Source organism: Petromyzon marinus, chromosome 83 (genome assembly GCF_048934315.1).
Source record: "Petromyzon marinus isolate PM22_M1 ecotype Great Lakes invasive population chromosome 83, UKy_Petmar_22M1.pri1.0, whole genome shotgun sequence".
NCBI classification, from domain to species: Eukaryota; Metazoa; Chordata; class Hyperoartia; order Petromyzontiformes; family Petromyzontidae; genus Petromyzon; species Petromyzon marinus.
This window is the reverse complement of record NC_133748.1, coordinates 939,341-958,187: the sequence shown is the minus strand read 5'-3', so window position 1 is coordinate 958,187 and position 18,847 is coordinate 939,341. Positions and strand designations below refer to the sequence as shown.

The 18,847-nt window shown below is 54.5% G+C and overlaps 1 protein-coding gene across 1 annotated transcript; it reads left to right on the top strand.

Moving 5' to 3' along the window:
* Nucleotides 1–6,405: 6,405 nt before the first annotated feature.
* On the top strand, nt 6,406–14,538 carry LOC142907759 (pre-mRNA-splicing factor SLU7-like). The gene is made up of 3 exons (XM_076057494.1): nt 6,406–6,684; nt 8,422–8,691; nt 14,427–14,538. The coding sequence occupies exons 2-3, from the start codon at nt 8,498–8,500 to the stop codon at nt 14,536–14,538; spliced, it is 306 nt and encodes a 101-aa protein (XP_075913609.1). The 5' UTR covers nt 6,406–6,684; nt 8,422–8,497.
* Nucleotides 14,539–18,847: the final 4,309 nt, after the last annotated feature.

The window sequence follows — 18,847 nt, the reverse complement described above, 5'->3', positions numbered from 1 at the left end:
GTGTGGTGAGTGGGGGGTGTGGTGAGTGGGGGGTGGTGAGTGGGGGGTGGTGAGTGGGGGTGTGGTGAGTGGGGGGTGTGGTGAGTGGGGGGTGAGTGGGGGTGTGGTGAGTGGGGGGTGGTGAGTGGGGGGTGTGGTGAGTGGGGGGTGGTGAGTGGGGGGTGGTGAGTGGGGGGTGGTGAGTGGGGGGTGTGGTGAGTGGGGGGTGGAGAGTGGGGGGTGGTGAGTGGGGGTGTGGTGAGTGGGGGGTGGAGAGTGGGGGGTGGTGAGTGGGGGTGTGGTGAGTGGGGGGTGTGGTGAGTGGGGTGTGGTGAGTGGGGTGTGGTGAGTGGGGGGTGTGGTGAGTGGGGGGTGGAGAGTGGGGGGTGGTGAGTGGGGGTGTGGTGAGTGGGGGTGTGGTGAGTGGGGGTGTGGTGAGTGGGGGGTATGGTGAGTGGGGGTGTGGTGAGTGGGGTGTGGTGAGTGGGGGGTATGGTGAGTGGGGGGTGTGGTGAGTGGGGGGTGTGGTGAGTGGGGGGTGGAGAGTGGGGGGTGGTGAGTGGGGGTGTGGTGAGTGGGGGGTGTGGTGAGTGGGGTGTGGTGAGTGGGGGGTGTGGTGAGTGGGGGTGTGGTGAGTGGGGTGTGGTGAGTGGGGGGTGGTGAGTGGGGTGTGGTGAGTGGGGGGTGTGGTGAGTGGGGGGTGGTGAGTGGGGGGTGGTGAGTGGGGGGTGTGGTGAGTGGGGGGTTGTGAGTGGGGGGTGGTGAGTGGGGGTGTGGTGAGTGGGGGGTGGTGAGTGGGGGGTGGAGAGTGGGGGGGTGGTAAGTGGGGGTGTGGTGAGTGGGGTGTGGTGAGTGGGGTGTGGTGAGTGGGGGGGTGGTGAGTGGGGGGGTGGTAAGTGGGGGTGTGGTGAGTGGGGTGTGGTGAGTGGGGGGTGTGGTGAGTGGGGGGTGGTGAGTGGGGGTGTGGTGAGTGGGGGGTGGTGAGTGGGGGGGGGGTGGTGAGTGGGGTGTGGTGAGTGGGGGTGTGGTGAGTGGGGGGTGGTGAGTGGGGGGGGGTGGTGAGTGGGGTGTGGTGAGTGGGGGTGTGTGGTGAGTGGGGGTGTGGTGAGTGGGGGTGTGTGGTGAGTGGGGGTGTGGTGAGTGGGTGTGTGGTGAGTGGGGGTTTGGTGAGTGGGGGTGTGGTGAGTGGGGGGTGGTGAGTGGGGTGTGGTGAGTGGGGGTGTGGTGAGTGGGGTGTGGTGATTGGGGGTGTGGTGAGTGGGGGGTGGTGAGTGGGGGGTGTGGTGAGTGGGGGTGTGGTGAGTGGGGGTGTGGTGAGTGGGGGGTGTGGTGAGTGGGGGGTGGTGATTGGAGGTGTGGTGAGTGGGGGTGTGGTGAGTGGGGGGGTGTGTGTCTGTGTGTGTGTTTCTGTGCGTGTGTGTCTGTGCGTGTCTGTGTGTGTTTGTGTGTCTGTGTGTGTATGTGTGTGTGTCTGTGTGTGTGTCTGTCTGTGTGTTTGTGTGTAACTAATAAGCTTGTGCCGGAGACCCCGGGGGGCCAGGCGTCTATGACGTCTCCTGGCCAAACCCCAATTGGCGGAGCCAGGAGATTGAATTTCTACCCTCGGGGCTCCTCCAGAAACAACGAAAAGCCACTACGGGTGGCCACGTGGAATGTTCGAACGGTCACTGCGGAGGAGAGGCTGCCACTCCTCTGTCGGGAGCTGGACCGGTACCGCCTGGATCTCTGCGGCATTCAGGAGGTCCGGTGGACCGGTTCTGGCTCCTGCCACCATGAGGGGTGGACAGTCCTCTACTCGGGGCAGCAGACTGCCAAACAACAGGGTGTGGGTCTTCTTTTGAACAAAATAATGAAGGGGGCGTGGGAGCGTGGGCTACTTTGGGCTCGCCTTCCCATCAACCGGAGGCGAGGAGTGGTGGTCGTGGTTACTTATGCCCCCACCGAAAACGAACATCTGTGGAGGGATGCAGGTAAAGCCGATGAGTCAGGTGCCTTCTATGATCTCCTGTCAGAGGTGCTGGCTAAAGTGACCCCTCATGATAGAGTCATCTTGTTGGGTGACTTCAATGCCCGAGTTGGTCATGATACTGGCACCTGGTCTGGAGTGATTGGAGGATATTGGCCAGATCAGCTCAATAACAACGGTAGGAGGCTGCTAGATTTTTGTGCAGCCCATGGGCTTGTAATTACCAACACGCTGTTCCGGCATCGGCGCAATCCACACAACATCATGGATGCATGCCGGGTCCAAGCAAGAACATCTGCTGGACTACATAGTGACGGACCAGCGGATGCGAGCCCATGTCCTTGACACCAGGACCTACCGTGGAGCTGATCTGCCCTCTGACCATCGACTAGTCATCTGTAAGATGCGCCTGCCATTCTTCCACTCCGGTGGTGGGTGTACACCCAGGACCCCATTCCAACCTAAAGTGGCCTGGTCTCAGTTATCTGATGAAATTTGCAAGCGAGAATTTAATCATCGCTTGCGGCTGGGGTTGGCATCGTCCCCCACTCCTCCTGATGTCGAGGGAAAATGGGCGAGGTTTAGGACTGTGATTCATGCAGCTGCAATGGCTGCTTTGGGAACGTGGTCCAGACCTCCCCAGAGACCCTGGCTGACAGAGGAGGTGTTCAGGATGGTTGAGAAAAAGCAACAGGCCCACTGTCATCGGCTACAGAATCCCACGTCAGAGAATGAGGAGGCTTACCGCAGCCTTCGCTCGGAGGTTCGGAGAGCCGTGAGGCGCTGCAAGGATGGGTGGTGGTCGCGGGTTGCTGAGGAGATGGAGTCTGCCTCAGTGGCCTGCGATCACAAATCTCTATTTAACTCCATCAAAAAAGTAACCTGCAGCGCCACACCTATTACCATCATTATGGGAAAAAACGGTGATCCAATCTCCAACCCCCAGGAACAGGTTTGCAGATTTGCTGAGCACATTTCTGTGAGGTCCTGGGGGAGGGAAAATCCCTCAGCCATTAAAACATCGTGGCACAAAGTGAGGATGACCCTGCTGAGACTGCGGTGCCTCAAATATTGGAAGAAGTCACCCCCTGTGAGTGGCTGGCTGAAGTGCCATCCGTTTGAGGAAGTATTGAAGGCGATCCGGAGTCTGAGACCAGGAAAGGCAGCGGGCAGAGATGATCTCCCAAGTGAAATGCTGAGGGAGGGTGGCGTTTGTGCACAGACTGCCCTATATGACATCATAACAACAGTCTGGACCACTGGACGGGTTCCGCAGGATTGGAAGGATGCCCTGATGGTCCCCCTCTTTAATAAGAGGGACCGCACAGACTGTACCAATTACAGGGGCATCTCACTCCTCAGTGTGCCGGGAAAGGTCCTGGCAAGGATTATTCAACATCGCCTTGTCAGGCACGCTGAGGAGAGGCTTGCAAAGCCCCAATGCAGTTTCAGGAAAGGGCGGTCCTGCACAGATGCCATATTTTATGTCCGTCTGCTACAGCAGAGGTGAAGGGAATTCCAGCAAGACCCACATCTCTGCTTTATTGACCTGGTCAAGGCCTATGATACCATCAGTAGGCCTGGGCTCTGGGTTGTTCTTCGTGCTTTTGGAGTACCTGACCATCTGCTCACGATCATTAAGGACCTTCATGATGGTGAGTGGGCCCAGGTAAAACTACGTGGCCGGGAGTCAGAGCCATTCCCTGTACAACTTGGGGTGCGACAGGGAAGTCCTCTGGCTCCCACATCATTTAACATCTATTTTGACCACGTAGTTCGTGAAGCCTTCAATAGCTGTACCGGGGGAATCTCTATATGGTACAGATATAATGGGAGGCTGATCGATGCCCAGGTGCGGTCAAGGGATGGCTCCCAATCGCTCAACTTCGTTATGTATGCCGATGATTTGGTAATAGCTGCTCATTCAGAGGAGGAGTTGGAGACGCTGCTGCTGAGACTGGAGCGTGCCACTAAGAGATGGGGCCTTACCATCAGCCCCACCAAAACTAAGCACCTGCCAAGGTATTTTGTACCATCAGACACTCCACCCCCACAACTCCCAATCGGTGATGGGGCAGTTGTGGAGAGAGTGGAGCGTTTCCCATACCTGGGCAGTGTGCTTATGACCAGCTCCAGTTTAACAGCAGAGGTCTCACTCCGAATCAGTCGAGCGGCAATATCTTTTCATCCGTTGCGTAACGCTGTGTGGAAGCTACCTGGTCTGTCGCTCTGCACTAAGCTTCAGGTCTTCTCGGCCACGGTCATTCCCTCCCTTCTCTACGCTTGCGAAACGTGGACCCCCCTAATGGAGCATCTTCGCCGGTTAGAAACATTTAGGCTAGCCTGCCTACTATCCATCCTGGGTTTACCAGACTGGATTGTGTGAGGAGCTCACAAATCCTTGAAGGATCTGGGCAAGGTCCCATCGGTGAGCTCCTCCGGCGGGCAAGGCTGCGATGGCTGGGTCATGTAGCTCGCATGCCCAGCCACCGCATGCCGAAACAGCTTTTGTTCGGCCGGATTGAGGGGGCTAAACAGGCGCGGCACGGGCTAGAGAAGAGATGGAGTGATGTGGTACAGGAGGACGTGGAGCTGAGTGGACTTGCCGATGACTGGTACCAGCGGTGTCAAGATCGGCCTCTGTGGAGGAGGCTCGTGAAGGACGCTACTGGGCAGTTGGAGGTAGTCGCCCTCCAACAACAACGGAGGGCGGAGGAGCGACGCTCACAACAACTAGCGGAGCGCCTGGTGGCTAAAACACAGCAGGTTGGCACAGTAGGGGGCACAGGTGGTGTACCAGCCAGTCATCTCAGTCATCTCAGTCAGTCGACGCGTGGCACTTGGGTCTGCCCCGTGACCTCCTGCCAGCGGGCGTTCGACACTTCACGTGACCTCAAGGTGCACGTGGCCTGGCACAATCGTCGTGGTGACGTCACCGCCACTTAGTGGCGAATGGCGGTTGTTGTTGTGTCTTTGTCTGTGTGTGTCACCGTCTGCCGCCGGATTCCGTCAACCACCTTTGACAAGTCCATGGCAAATTTATCTGCCCACCACACTATACACTACACTATACACTACTACACTACACTATACACTACCCTATACACTACTATACACTACACTATACACTACACTATACACTACTATACTATACACTCCACTATACACTACTACACTATACACTGCCCAATACACTACTATACACTACATTATACACTATACACTACTACACTATACACTACCCTATACATTACCCTATACACTACCCTATACACGACACTATACACTACACTATACACTACTACACTATACACTACTACACTATACACTACTACACTATACACTACTACACTATACACTACTACACTATACACTACTACACTATACACTACACTATACACTTCTACACTATACACTACACTATACACTACCCTATACACTACTATACACTACACTATACACTACACTATACACTACTACATTACACTATACACTACCCTATACACTACACTATAGACTACCCTATACACTACTATACACTACACTATACACTACTATACACTACACTATACACTACACTATACACTACTATACACTACACTATACACTACACTATACACTACACTATACACTACTAAACACTACACTGATATACACTACTATACACTACACTATACACTTTCGACATATAATCAATTACAATAAACGCATCATTATTATTGGCATTTAAATGCAAATATAAATGAAACCGCATCACGGCTTCCACCTACACCGTCTCTCTCCGCCACCCACAAGACTTATAAATCGGATTATTTGTTAGATTTTTTATCACATAAAGTAACTCTCACTTTCAATCAATAATCAATAACAATCAATGCATTATTATTGGCATTTAAATGCAAATATAAATGAAACCGCATCACGGCTTCCACCTCCACCGCCTCTCTCCGCCACTCACAAGACTTATAAATCGGATTATTTTTTAGATTTTTTTTATTAATCACGTAAAGGAACTCTCACTTTCAATCAATAATCAATAACAATCAACGCATCATTATTATTAAATGCAAATATCAATGAAACCGCATCACGGCTTCCACATCCACCGTCTCTCTCCGCCACCCACAAGACTTATAAATCGGATTATTTTTTTATTAATCACGTAAAGGAACTCTCACTTTCAATCAATAATCAATAACAATCAACGCATTATTATTGGCATTTAAATGCAAATATCAATGAAACCGCATCACGGCTTCCACCGTCTCTCTCCGCCACCCACAAGACTTATAAATCGGATTATTTTTTTATTAATCACGTAAAGGATCTCTCACTTTCAATCAATAATCAATAACAATCAACGCATCAATATTATTATTGACATATAAATGAAACCGCATCACGGCTTCCACCTCCGCCGTATCCCTCCGCGTCTTCGCCTTCGCGAATAAAAAAAAATTTTGTGTCTCCATGCGCGCAGCGACAAAATAGTTCCACCACCACCATCCCAGCCCTCCTCAGACGTCGCTATCGCTTAAGAACATTAAAATTCTAAAAAAGAGAGTAAAACGTAGGGACATCCCGCGTTAACGTTCTTCACACGTTCTTCACACAATATTCGATTAGTAGTTAACGATAAATAACAAAAAAATTTTTAATAACGTCGCAACGCTCCGGGGCCTACCCGCTCTTTCCCCGCGAAGCCTAGCGCCTTGCCTAGCGAGCCCCCAGCCGCCGAGGTAGGTCGCACGCTCGGGTACGCGCGCTCGGTTAGGGTACGCGCGCTCGGTTAGGGTACGCGCGCTCGTTCGAGTCGAGTACACGTTGCTTGTACGACAAAATAAACGACAAGAGGGACGTCGCGGCGTTTCGAGGCCTACCCGCTCGTTTCCGCGAAGCCTAGCGCCTTGCCTAGCGGTCCCCCGCCGCCGAGGTCGAGGGCACACACAGTCAGAGTACACACACTTAGAGTACACACACTCCGTACAAACAGTCAGAGTACACACACTCAGAGTACACACACTCAGAGTACACACTCAGTCAGAGTATACACAGTCAGAGTACACACAGTCAGAGTACACACACAGTCAGAGTACACACACACTCAGAGTACACACACTCAGAGTACACACACAGTCAGAGTATACACAGTCAGAGTACACACACAGTCAGAGTACGCACACAGTCAGAGTACGCACACAGTCAGAGTACGCACACAGTCAGAGTACGCACACAGTCAGAGTACGCACACAGTCAGAGTACGCACACACAGAGTACGCACACACAGAGTACGCACACACAGAGTACGCACACACAGAGTACGCACACACAGAGTACGCACACACAGAGTACGCACACACAGAGTACGCACACACAGAGTACGCACACACAGAGTACGCACACACAGAGTACGCACACACAGAGTACGCACACAGTCAGAGTACGCACACAGTCAGAGTACGCACACAGTCAGAGTACGCACACAGTCAGAGTACGCACACACAGAGTACGCACACACAGAGTACGCACACACAGAGTACGCACACACAGAGTACGCACACACAGAGTACGCACACACAGAGTACGCACACACAGAGTACGCACACACAGAGTACACACACTCAGAGTACACACACTCAGTACACACACTCAGTACACACACTCAGTACACACACTCAGAGTACACACACTCAGTAGAGTTGAGTACGCGCGCTTGTACAACAAAATAAATAAATAACAACATCATCGCCTCGCGTTGCAGCGTTCGAGGCCTACCCGCTCGTCCCGCGAAGCCTAGCGCCTTGCCTAGTGAGCCCCGCCGCCGAAGTCGAGGGCGCACACTCAGTACACACTCAGAGTACACACACTCAGAGTACACACACTCAAAGTACACACACTCAAAGTACACACACTCAGAGTACACATACTCAGTAGAGTTGAGTACGCGTGCTTGTACAACAAAATAAATAATAAACAACATCGCCTCACGTTTGCAGCGTTCGAGGCCTACCCGCTCGTCCCGCGAAGCCTAGCGCCTTGCCTAGTGAGCCCCGCCGCCGAAGTCGAGGGCACACACTCAGTACACACTCGGTAGGGTACACACACTCAGAGTACACACACTCAGTACACACACTCAGAGTACACACACACACACTCAGTAGAGTTGAGTACGCGTGCTTGTACAACAAAATAAATAATAAACATCATCGCCTCACGTTTGCAGCGTTCGAGGCCTACCCGCTCGTCCCGCGAAGCCTAGCGCCTTGCCTAGCGGTCCCCCACCGCCGAGGTCGAGGGACAACACACTCAGTACACACACTCAGTAGTGTCTACACCTTCAGTACACACACTCAGTACACACACTCAGAGTACACACACTCAGTACACACACTCAGTACACACACTCAGTAGAGTTGAGTACGCGTGCTTGTACAACAAAATAAATAAATAACAACATAATCGCCTCACGTTTGCAGCGTTCGAGGCCTACCCGCTCGTCCCGCGAAGCCTAGCCCCTTGCCTAGCGGTCCCCCGCCGCCGAGGTCGGCGACGATGGCCTCCGCCGGGGTTATAGACTTCAGGGACCCCCAGGCGGGAGTGGATGGCGGCGGCGTTGGCGGCGTTGGCGGCGGCGTCGGCGGCGAGGAGCCCAAGAAGTTGACGCGAGAGGACTGGAGGAAGAAGAAGGAGCTCGAGGAGCAGCGGAAACTCGGGAACGCTCCTGCCGAGGTGGACGAGGAGGGAAGGTGAGGGTGGTGGTGGTGGGGGTGACGGTGGTGGTGGTGGTGGTGATGATGGTGGTGGTGTGGGTGGTGGTGGTGGTGGTGAGGGTGGTGGTGGTGGTGGTGGTGAGGGTGGTGGTGGTGGTGGTGGGGGTGGTGGTGGTGGTGGTGGTGGGGGTGGTGGGGGTGGTGGGGGTGGTGGTGGTGAGGGTGGTGGTGGTGAGGGTGGTGGTGGTGGTGGTGGTTGTGATGGTGGTGGTGGTGGTGAAGGTGGTGGTGGTGGGGGTGGTGATGGCGGTGGTGGTGGTGGTGAGGGTGGTGGTAGTGGGGGTGATGGTGGTGGTGGTGAGGGTGGTGGTGGTGGTGGTTGTGATGGTGGTGGTGGTGGTGAAGGTGGTGGTGGTGGTGGTGGGGGTGGTGATGGCGGTGGTGGTGGTGGTGAGGGTGGTGGTGGTGGTGAGGGTGGTGGTGGTGAGGGTGGTGAGGGTGGTGGTAGTGGGGGTGGTGATGGTGGTGGTGAGGGTGGTGGGGGTGGTGGTGGTGATGGTGGTGGGGGTGGTGGTGGTGGTGGTGGTTGGGGTGACTCCCTCTGTAGTGTAGTGTAGTCACTATAGTGTAGTGTAGACACACTGTAGTGTAGTGTAGTCACTGTAGTGTAGTGTAGTCACTGTAGTGTAGTGTAGTCACACTGTAGTGTAGTGTAGTCTCACTGTAGTGTAGTGTAGTCACTGTAGTGTAGTGTAGACACACTGTAGTGTAGTGTAGTCACACTGTAGTGTAGTGTAGTCACTGTAGTGTAGTGTAGACACACTGTAGTGTAGTGTAGTCACACTGTAGTGTAGTGTAGTCACACTGTAGTGTAGTGTAGTCACACTGTAGTGTAGTGTAGTCACTGTAGTGTAGTGTAGTCACACTGTAGTGTAGTGTAGTCACACTGTAGTGTAGTGTAGTCACTGTAGTATAGTGTAGTCACACTGTAGTGTAGTGTAGTCACACTGTAGTGTAGTGTAGTCACACTGTAGTGTAGTGTAGTCACACTGTAGTGTAGTGTAGTCACTGTAGTGTAGTGTAGTCACACTGTAGTGTAGTGTAGTCACTGTAGTACAGTGTAGTCACACTGTAGTGTAGTGTAGACACACTGTAGTGTAGTGTAGTCACACTGTAGTGTAGTGTAGTCACTGTAGTGTAGTGTAGTCACACTGTAGTGTAGTGTAGTCACACTGTAGTGTAGTCACACTGTAGTGTAGTGTAGACACACTGTAGTGTAGTGTAGACACACTGTAGTGTAGTGTAGTCACACTGTAGTGTAGTGTAGTCACACTGTAGTGTAGTGTAGACACACTGTAGTGTAGTGTAGTCACACTGTAGTGTAGTGTAGTCACACTGTAGTGTAGTGTAGTCACACTGTAGTGTAGTGTAGTCACACTGTAGTGTAGTGTAGACACACTGTAGTGTAGTGTAGTCACACGGTAGTGTAGTGTAGTCACTGTAGTGTAGTGTAGTCACACTGTAGTGTAGTGTAGTCACACTGTAGTGTAGTGTAGTCACACTGTAGTGTAGTGTAGACACACTGTAGTGTAGTGTAGACACACTGTAGTGTAGTGTAGTCACACTGTAGTGTAGTGTAGTCACACTGTAGTGTAGTGTAGTCACACTGTAGTGTAGTGTAGTCACACTGTAGTGTAGTGTAGTCACACTGTAGTGTAGTGTAGTCACACTGTAGTGTAGTGTAGTCACACTGTAGTGTAGTGTAGTCACACTGTAGTGTAGTGTAGTCACACTGTAGTGTAGTGTAGTCACACTGTAGTGTAGTGTAGTCACTGTAGTGTAGTGTAGTCACTGTAGTGTAGTGTAGTCACTGTAGTGTAGTGTAGACACACTGTAGTGTAGTGTAGTCACTGTAGTGTAGTCACACTGTAGTGTAGTGTAGACACACTGTAGTGTAGTGTAGTCACACTGTAGTATAGTGTAGTCACACTGTAGTATAGTGTAGTCACACTGTAGTGTAGTGTAGTCACTGTAGTGTAGTGTAGTCACACTGTAGTGTAGTGTAGTCACACTGTAGTGTAGTGTAGTCACACTGTAGTGTAGTGTAGTCACACTGTAGTGTAGTCACACTGTAGTGTAGTGTAGTCACTGTAGTGTAGTGTAGTCACTGTAGTGTAGTGTAGTCACACTGTAGTGTAGTGTAGTCACTGTAGTGTAGTGTAGTCACTGTAGTGTAGTGTAGTCACACTGTAGTGTAGTGTAGTCACTGTAGTGTAGTGTAGACACACTGTAGTGTAGTGTAGTCACACTGTAGTGTAGTGTAGTCACACTGTAGTGTAGTGTAGTCACAGTGTAGTGTAGTCACACTGTAGTGTAGTGTAGTCACTGTAGTGTAGTGTAGTCACACTGTGGTGTAGTGTAGACACACTGTAGTGTAGTGTAGACACACTGTAGTGTAGTGTAGTCACTGTAGTGTAGTGTAGACACACTGTAGTGTAGTGTAGTCACACTGTAGTGTAGTGTAGACACACTGTAGTGTAGTCACTGTAGTGTAGTGTAGTCACACTGTAGTGTAGTGTAGTCACACTGTAGTGTAGTGTAGTCACACTGTAGTGTAGTGTAGTCACACTGTAGTGTAGTGTAGTCACTGTAGTGTAGTGTAGACACACTGTAGTGTAGTGTAGTCACACTGTAGTGTAGTGTAGTCACACTGTAGTGTAGTGTAGTCATTGTAGTGTAGTGTAGTCACACTGTAGTGTAGTGTAGTCACTGTAGTGTAGTGGTCTACAGGAGGTCGTGGGTTCCATCCCTGACAGCTGAGAGATGTTGACTACCTCGCTCGGTCTACAGGAGGTCGTGGGTTCTATCCCTGACAGCTGAGAGATGTTGACTACCTCGCCAGGTCTACAGGAGGTCGTGGGTTCCATCCCTGACAGCTGAGAGATGTTGACTACCTCGCCCGGTCTACAGGAGGTCGTGGGTTCCATCCCTGACAGCTGAGAGATGTTGACTACCTCGCCTGGTCTACAGGAGGTCGTGGGTTCCATCCCTGACAGCTGAGAGATGTTGACTACCTCGCCCGGTGTACAGGAGGTCGTGGGTTCCATCCCTGACAGCTGAGAGATGTTGACTACCTCGCCTGGTCTACAGGAGGTCGTGGGTTCCATCCCTGACAGCTGAGAGATGTTGACTACCTCGCCTGGTATACAGAAGGTCGTGGGTTCCATCCCTGACAGCTGAGAGATGTTGACTACCTCGCCTGGTATACAGGAGGTCGTGGGTTCCATCCCTGAAAGCTGAGAGATGTTGACTACCTCGCTAGGTCTACAGGAGGTCGTGGGTTCCATCCCTGACAGCTGAGGGATGTTGACTACCTCGCCTGGTCTACAGGAGGTCGTGGGTTCCATCCCTGACAGGTGAGAGATGTTGACTACCTCGCCTGGTCTATAGGAGGTCGTGGGTTCCATCCCTGACAGCTGAGAGATGTTGACTACCTCGCCTGGTATACAGGAGGTCGTGGGTTCCATCCCTGACAGCTGAGAGATGTTGACTACCTCGCCTGGTCTACAGGAGGTCGTGGGTTCCATCCCTGACAGCTGAGAGATGTTGGCTACCTCGCCTGGTCTACAGGAGGTCGTGGGTTCCATCCCTGACAGCTGAGAGATGTTGACTACCTCGCCTGGTCTACAGGAGGTCGTGGGTTCTATCCCTGACAGCTGCGAGATGTTGACTACCTCGCCTGGTATACAGGAGGTCGTGGGTTCCATCCCTGACAGCTGAGAGATGTTGACTACCTCGCCTGGTCTACAGGAGGTCGTGGGTTCCATCCCTGACAGCTGAGAGATGTTGACTACCTCGCCCGGTCTACAGGAGGTCGTGGGTTCCATCCCTGACAGCTGAGAGATGTTGACTACCTCGCCAGGTCTACAGGAGGTTGTGGGTTCCATCCCTGACAGCTGAGAGATGTTGACTACCTCGCCTTGTATACAGAAGGTCGTGGGTTACATCCCTGACAGCTGAGAGATGTTGACTACTTCGCCTGGTCTACAGGAGGTCGTGGGTTCCATCCCTGACAGCTGAGAGATGTCGACTACCTCGCCTGGTCTACAGGAGGTCGTGGGTTCCATCCCTGACAGCTGAGAGATGTTGACTACCTCGCCTGGTCTACAGGAGGTCGTGGGTTCCATCCCTGACAGCTGAGAGATGTTGACTACCTCGCCTGGTCTACAGGAGGTCGTGGGTTCCATCCCTGACAGCTGAGAGATGTTGACTACCTCGCCCGGTCTACAGGAGGTCGTGGGTTCCATCCCTGACAGCTGAGAGATGTTGACTACCTCGCCAGGTCTACAGGAGGTCGTGGGTTCCATCCCTGACAGCTGAGAGATGTTGACTACCTCGCCCGGTCTACAGGAGGTCGTGGGTTCCATCCCTGACAGCTGAGAGATGTTGACTACCTCGCCCGGTCTACAGGAGGTCGTGGGTTCCATCCCTGACAGCTGAGAGATGTTGACTACCTCGCCTGGTCTACAGGAGGTCGTGGGTTCCATCCCTGACAGCTGAGAGATGTTGACTACCTCGCCCGGTATACAGGAGGTCGTGGGTTCCATCCCTGACAGCTGAGAGATGTTGACTACCTCGCCAGGTCTACAGGAGGTCGTGGGTTCCATCCCTGACAGCTGAGAGATGTTGACTACCTCGCCTGGTATACAGGAGGTCGTGGGTTCCATCCCTGACAGCTGAGAGATGTTGACTACCTCGCCTGGTCTACAGGAGGTCGTGGGTTCCATCCCTGACAGCTGAGAGATGTTGACTACCTCGCCTGGTATACAGAAGGTCGTGGGTTCCATCCCTGACAGCTGAGAGATGTTGACTACCTCGCCTGGTATACAGGAGGTCGTGGGTTCCATCCCTGAAAGCTGAGAGATGTTGACTACCTCGCTAGGTCTACAGGAGGTCGTGGGTTCCATCCCTGACAGCTGAGGGATGTTGACTACCTCGCCTGGTCTACAGGAGGTCGTGGGTTCCATCCCTGACAGGTGAGAGATGTTGACTACCTCGCCTGGTCTACAGGAGGTCGTGGGTTCCATCCCTGACAGCTGAGAGATGTTGACTACCTCGCCTGGTCTATAGGAGGTCGTGGGTTCCATCCCTGACAGCTGAGAGATGTTGACTACCTCGCCTGGTATACAGGAGGTCGTGGGTTCCATCCCTGACAGCTGAGAGATGTTGACTACCTCGCCTGGTCTACAGGAGGTCGTGGGTTCTATCCCTGACAGCTGCGAGATGTTGACTACCTCGCCTGGTATACAGGAGGTCGTGGGTTCCATCCCTGACAGCTGAGAGATGTTGACTACCTCGCCTGGTCTACAGGAGGTCGTGGGTTCCATCCCTGACAGCTGAGAGATGTTGACTACCTCGCCTGGTATACAGGAGGTCGTGGGTTCCATCCCGACCCTAACACCACAGCGGAGATGTTGACTACCTCGCCTGGAACACAGGAGGTCGTGGATTTGACCCTGACCCTACAGTGGCTTGGGAGATGTTGACTACCTCGCCTGTTCTACAGGAGGTCGTGGGTTTTGACCCTGACCCTACAGTGGCTTGGGAGATGTTGACTACCTCGCCTGGTCTACAGGAGGTCGTGGGTTTTGACCCTGACGATGCCTGCTGCTGCCGCTGCTGCTGCTGTGTTTGTGGAGTGTCCGTCTCTCGTTCTGACCCTGTGCCCCCACATGGACGTCTCCCCCCTCTCTCCGCGTCTCCCCCTACAGAGACATCAACCCGCACATCCCCCAGTACATCTCGTCCGTGCCTTGGTACGTGGACCCCAGCAAGAGGCCGACCCTCAAGCACCAGAGGCCCCAGCCGGAGAGGCAGTACTAGCTACTGGACTGTGAGTCAATGTTCCACGGATGGATCGCTCGCTCGCTCGTTCACTCACCTCGCTCACTCACTGCACTCACGCACTCACCACCACCCACTCACCAACACCACTCACCCACTCACCCACTCACTCACTCACTCACTCACTCACCCTCATCACTCACCACCACTCACTCACCCACACCCACTCACCCACTCACCCACCCACCCACCCACTCACCACCCACCAACTACCACCAACCCCACTCACTCACTCTCTCACTCACTCACCCACTCACCCACCACTCACTCACTCCCACACTCACTCACCACACCCCCCTCCTCCCACTCCCTCACCCCTCACTCACCCACTCACTCACTCACCCTCACTCACCCACTCACTCACTCACTCACCCACTCACCCACTCACCCACTCACTCACCCACTCACCCACTCACTCACCCACCCACCCACTCACCCACTCACTCACCCACTCACTCACTCACCCACCCACCCACTCACTCACTCACCCACTCACTCACCCACCCACTCACTCACCCACTCACTCACGCACTCATCCACTCACTCACCGACTCACTCACCCACCCACTCACCCACTCACCCACCCACTCACCCACCCACTCACTCACCCACTCACTCACTCACCCACCCACCCACCCACTCACCCACCCACCCACTCACTCACTCACTCACCCACTCACTCACCCACTCACTCACCGACTCACTCACTCACTCACCCACTCACTCACCCACTCACTCACTCACCCACCCACTCACTCACTCACCCACTTACCCACCCACTCACTCACTCACCCACCCACCCACTCACCCACTCACTCACCCACTCACCCACTCACTCACCCACCCACTCACTCACCCACTCACTCACCCACCCACCCACTCACTCACCCACTCACTCACTCACTCACCCACTCACTCACTCACCCACTCACTAACTCACCCACTCACCCACCCACCCACTCACCCACTCACTCACCCACTCACTCACCCACTCACTCACCCACCCACCTGCTCAGGAACAATGGTGAGCGAGTGGAGCCCACCCACTCACTCACTCACTCACCCACTCACTCACCCACTCACTCACCGACTCACTCACTCACTCACCCACTCACTCACCCACTCACTCACTCACCCACCCACTCACTCACTCACCCACTTACCCACCCACTCACTCACTCACCCACCCACCCACTCACCCACTCACTCACCCACTCACCCACTCACTCACCCACCCACTCACTCACCCACTCACTCACCCACCCACCCACTCACTCACCCACTCACTCACTCACTCACCCACTCACTCACTCACCCACTCACTAACTCACCCACTCACCCACCCACCCACTCACCCACTCACTCACCCACTCACTCACCCACTCACTCACCCACCCACCTGCTCAGGAACAATGGTGAGCGAGTGGAGGTGCAATTGCTATTATCTGGGTCTTTCCCTAGGTCAACTCGGCCTTAAAAATGAGTCCCATGTGCTGTGGTGTGAGGTAGTGAACGTCGCCAGCACTGGGGGAGAGACAAAGGCGGCCGGGCGTGGTGGTGGTGCTGGTAGCCACCCACCCCCTCTGTGTGTGTAGCCACAGTGCCGGTAGCCTTCATAGACACTGCTGCTGCTGCTAACAGCACTTGCCCCTATAGCACTGTTAGAGGCAACCTGGGGGAGCTTTGTCTATGTCTCAGCACTTGCCCCTACAGCACTGTTAGAGGCTACCTGGGGGAGCTTTGTCTGTGTCTCAGCACTTGCCCCTACAGCCCTGCTAGAGGCTACCTGGGGGAGCTTTGTCTGTGTCTCAGCACTTGCCCCTACAGCACTGTTAGAGGCTACCTGGGGGAGCTTTGTCTGTGTCTCAGCACTTGCCCCTACAGCCCTGCTAGAGGCTACCTGGGGGAGCTTTGTCTGTGTCTCAGCACTTGCCCCTACAGCCCTGCTAGAGGCTACCTGGGGGAGCTTTGTTTGTGTCTCAGCACTTGCCCCTACAGCCCTGCTAGAGGCTACCTGGGGGAGCTTTGTCTGTGTGTGTGTAACAGCACTTGCCCCTACAGCCCTTCTAGAGGCTACCTGGGGGAACTTGTCTGTGTCTCAGCACTTGCCCCTACAGCCCCGTGTGAGGCTACCTGGGGGAGCTTTGTCTGTGTCTCAGCACTTGCCCCTACAGCCCTGCTAGAGGCTACCTGGGGGAGCTTTGTCTGTGTCTCAGCACTTGCCCCTACAGCCCTGCTAGAGGCTACCTGGGGGACCTTTGTCTCTGTGTCTCAGCACTTGCCCCTACAGCCCTGCTAGAGGCTACCTGGGGGAGTTTTGTCTGTGTCTCAGCACTTGCCCCTACAGCCCTGCCAGGGGCTACCTGGGGGAGCTTTGTCTGTGTCTCAGCACTTGCCCCTATAGCCCTGCTAGAGGCTACCTGGGGGAGCTTTGTCTGTGTCTCAGCACTTGCCCCTACAGCCCTGCTAGAGGCTACCTGGGGGAGCTTTGTCTGTGTGTGTACACAGCACTTGCCCCTACAGCACTGCTAGAGGCTACCTGGGGGAGCTTTGTCTGTGTCTCAGCACTTGCCCCTACAGCCCTGCTAGAGGCTACCTGGAGGACCTTTGTCTCTGTGTCTCAGCACTTGCCCCTACAGCCCTGCTAGAGGCTACCTGGGGGAGCTTTGTCTGTGTCTCAGCACTTGCCCCTACAGCCCTGCTAGAGGCTACCTGGGGGAGCTTTGTCTGTGTCTCAGCACTTGCCCCTACAGCCCTGCTAGAGGCTACCTGGGGGAGCTTTGCATGTGTCTGAGCACTTGCCCCTACAGCACTGCTAGAGGCTACCTGGGGGAGCTTTGTCTGTGTCTTAGCACTTGCTCCTACAGCCCTGCTAGAGGCTACCTGGGGGAGCTTTGTGTGTCTCAGCACTTGCCCCTACAGCCCCCTGCTAGAGGCTACCTGGGGTAGCTTTGTCTGTGTCTCAGCACTTGCCCCTACAGCCCTGCTAGAGGCTACCTGGGGGAGCTTTGTCTGTGTCTCAGCACTTGCCCCGACACCCCGCGTGAGCTACTTGGGGGAGCTTTGTCTGTGTCTCAGCACTTGCCCCGACACCCTGCGTGAGCTACCTGGGGGAGCTTCGTCTGTGTCTCAGCACTTGCCCCTACAGCCCTGCTAGAGGCTACCTGGGGGAGCTTTGTCTGTGTTTCAGCACTTGCCCCTACAGCCCTGCCAGAGGCTACCTGGGGGAGCTTTGCCTCTGTTGCTCGCTGCTCTCGGCACTTGCCCCGACACCCTGCGTGAGCTACCTGGGGGAGCTTTGTCTGTGTCTCAGCACTTGCCCCTACAGCCCTGCCAGAGGCTACCTGGGGGAGCTTTGTCTGTGTCTCAGCACTTGCCCCTACAGCCCTGCCAGAGGCTACCTGGGGGAGCTTTGTCTGTGTCTCAGCACTTGCCCCTACAGCCCTGCCAGAGGCTACCTGGGGGAGCTGTAGCTGTGTCTCAGCACTTGCCCCTACAGCCCTGCTAGAGGCTACCTGTGGGAGCTTTGTCTGTGTCTCGGCACTTGCCCCGACACCCCGCGTGAGCTACCTGGGGGAGCTTTGTCTGTGTCTCGGCACTTGCCCCTACAGCCCTGCCAGAGGCTACCTGGGGGAGCTTTGTCTGTGTCTCAGCACTTGCCCCTACAGCCCTGCCAGAGACTACCTGGGGGAGCTTTGTCTGTGTCTCAGCACTTGCCCCTACAGCCCTGCTAGAGGCTACCTGGGGGAACTTTGTCTGTGTCTCAGCACTTGCCCCTACAGCCCTACTAGAGGCTACCTGGGGAGCTTTGCCTCTGTTGCTCGCTGCTAACAGCACTTGCCCCTACAGCACTGCTAGAGGCTACCTGGGGGAGCTTTGTCTGTGTCTCAGCACTTGCCCCGACACCCTGCTAGAGGCTACCTGGGGGAGCTTTGTCTGTGTCTCAGCACTTGCCCCTACAGCCCTGCTAGAGGCTACCTGGGGGAGCTTTGTCCGTGTCTCAGCACTTGCCCCGACACCCCGTGTGAGCTACCTGGGGGAGCTTTGTCTGTGTCTCAGCACTTGCCCCTACAGCCCTGCTAGAGGCTACCTGGGGGAGCTTTGTCCGTGTCTCAGCACTTGCCCCTACAGCCCTGCTAGAGGCTACCTGGGGGAGCTGTGTCTCAGCACTTGCCCCGACACCCCGCGTGAGCTACCTGGGGACCTTTGCCCTTGTGTGGAACCTCCGCAGCAATCGGTCGCCACCAAGTTTCGCAAGGGAGCCTGCGGCAACTGCGGCGCCACCACT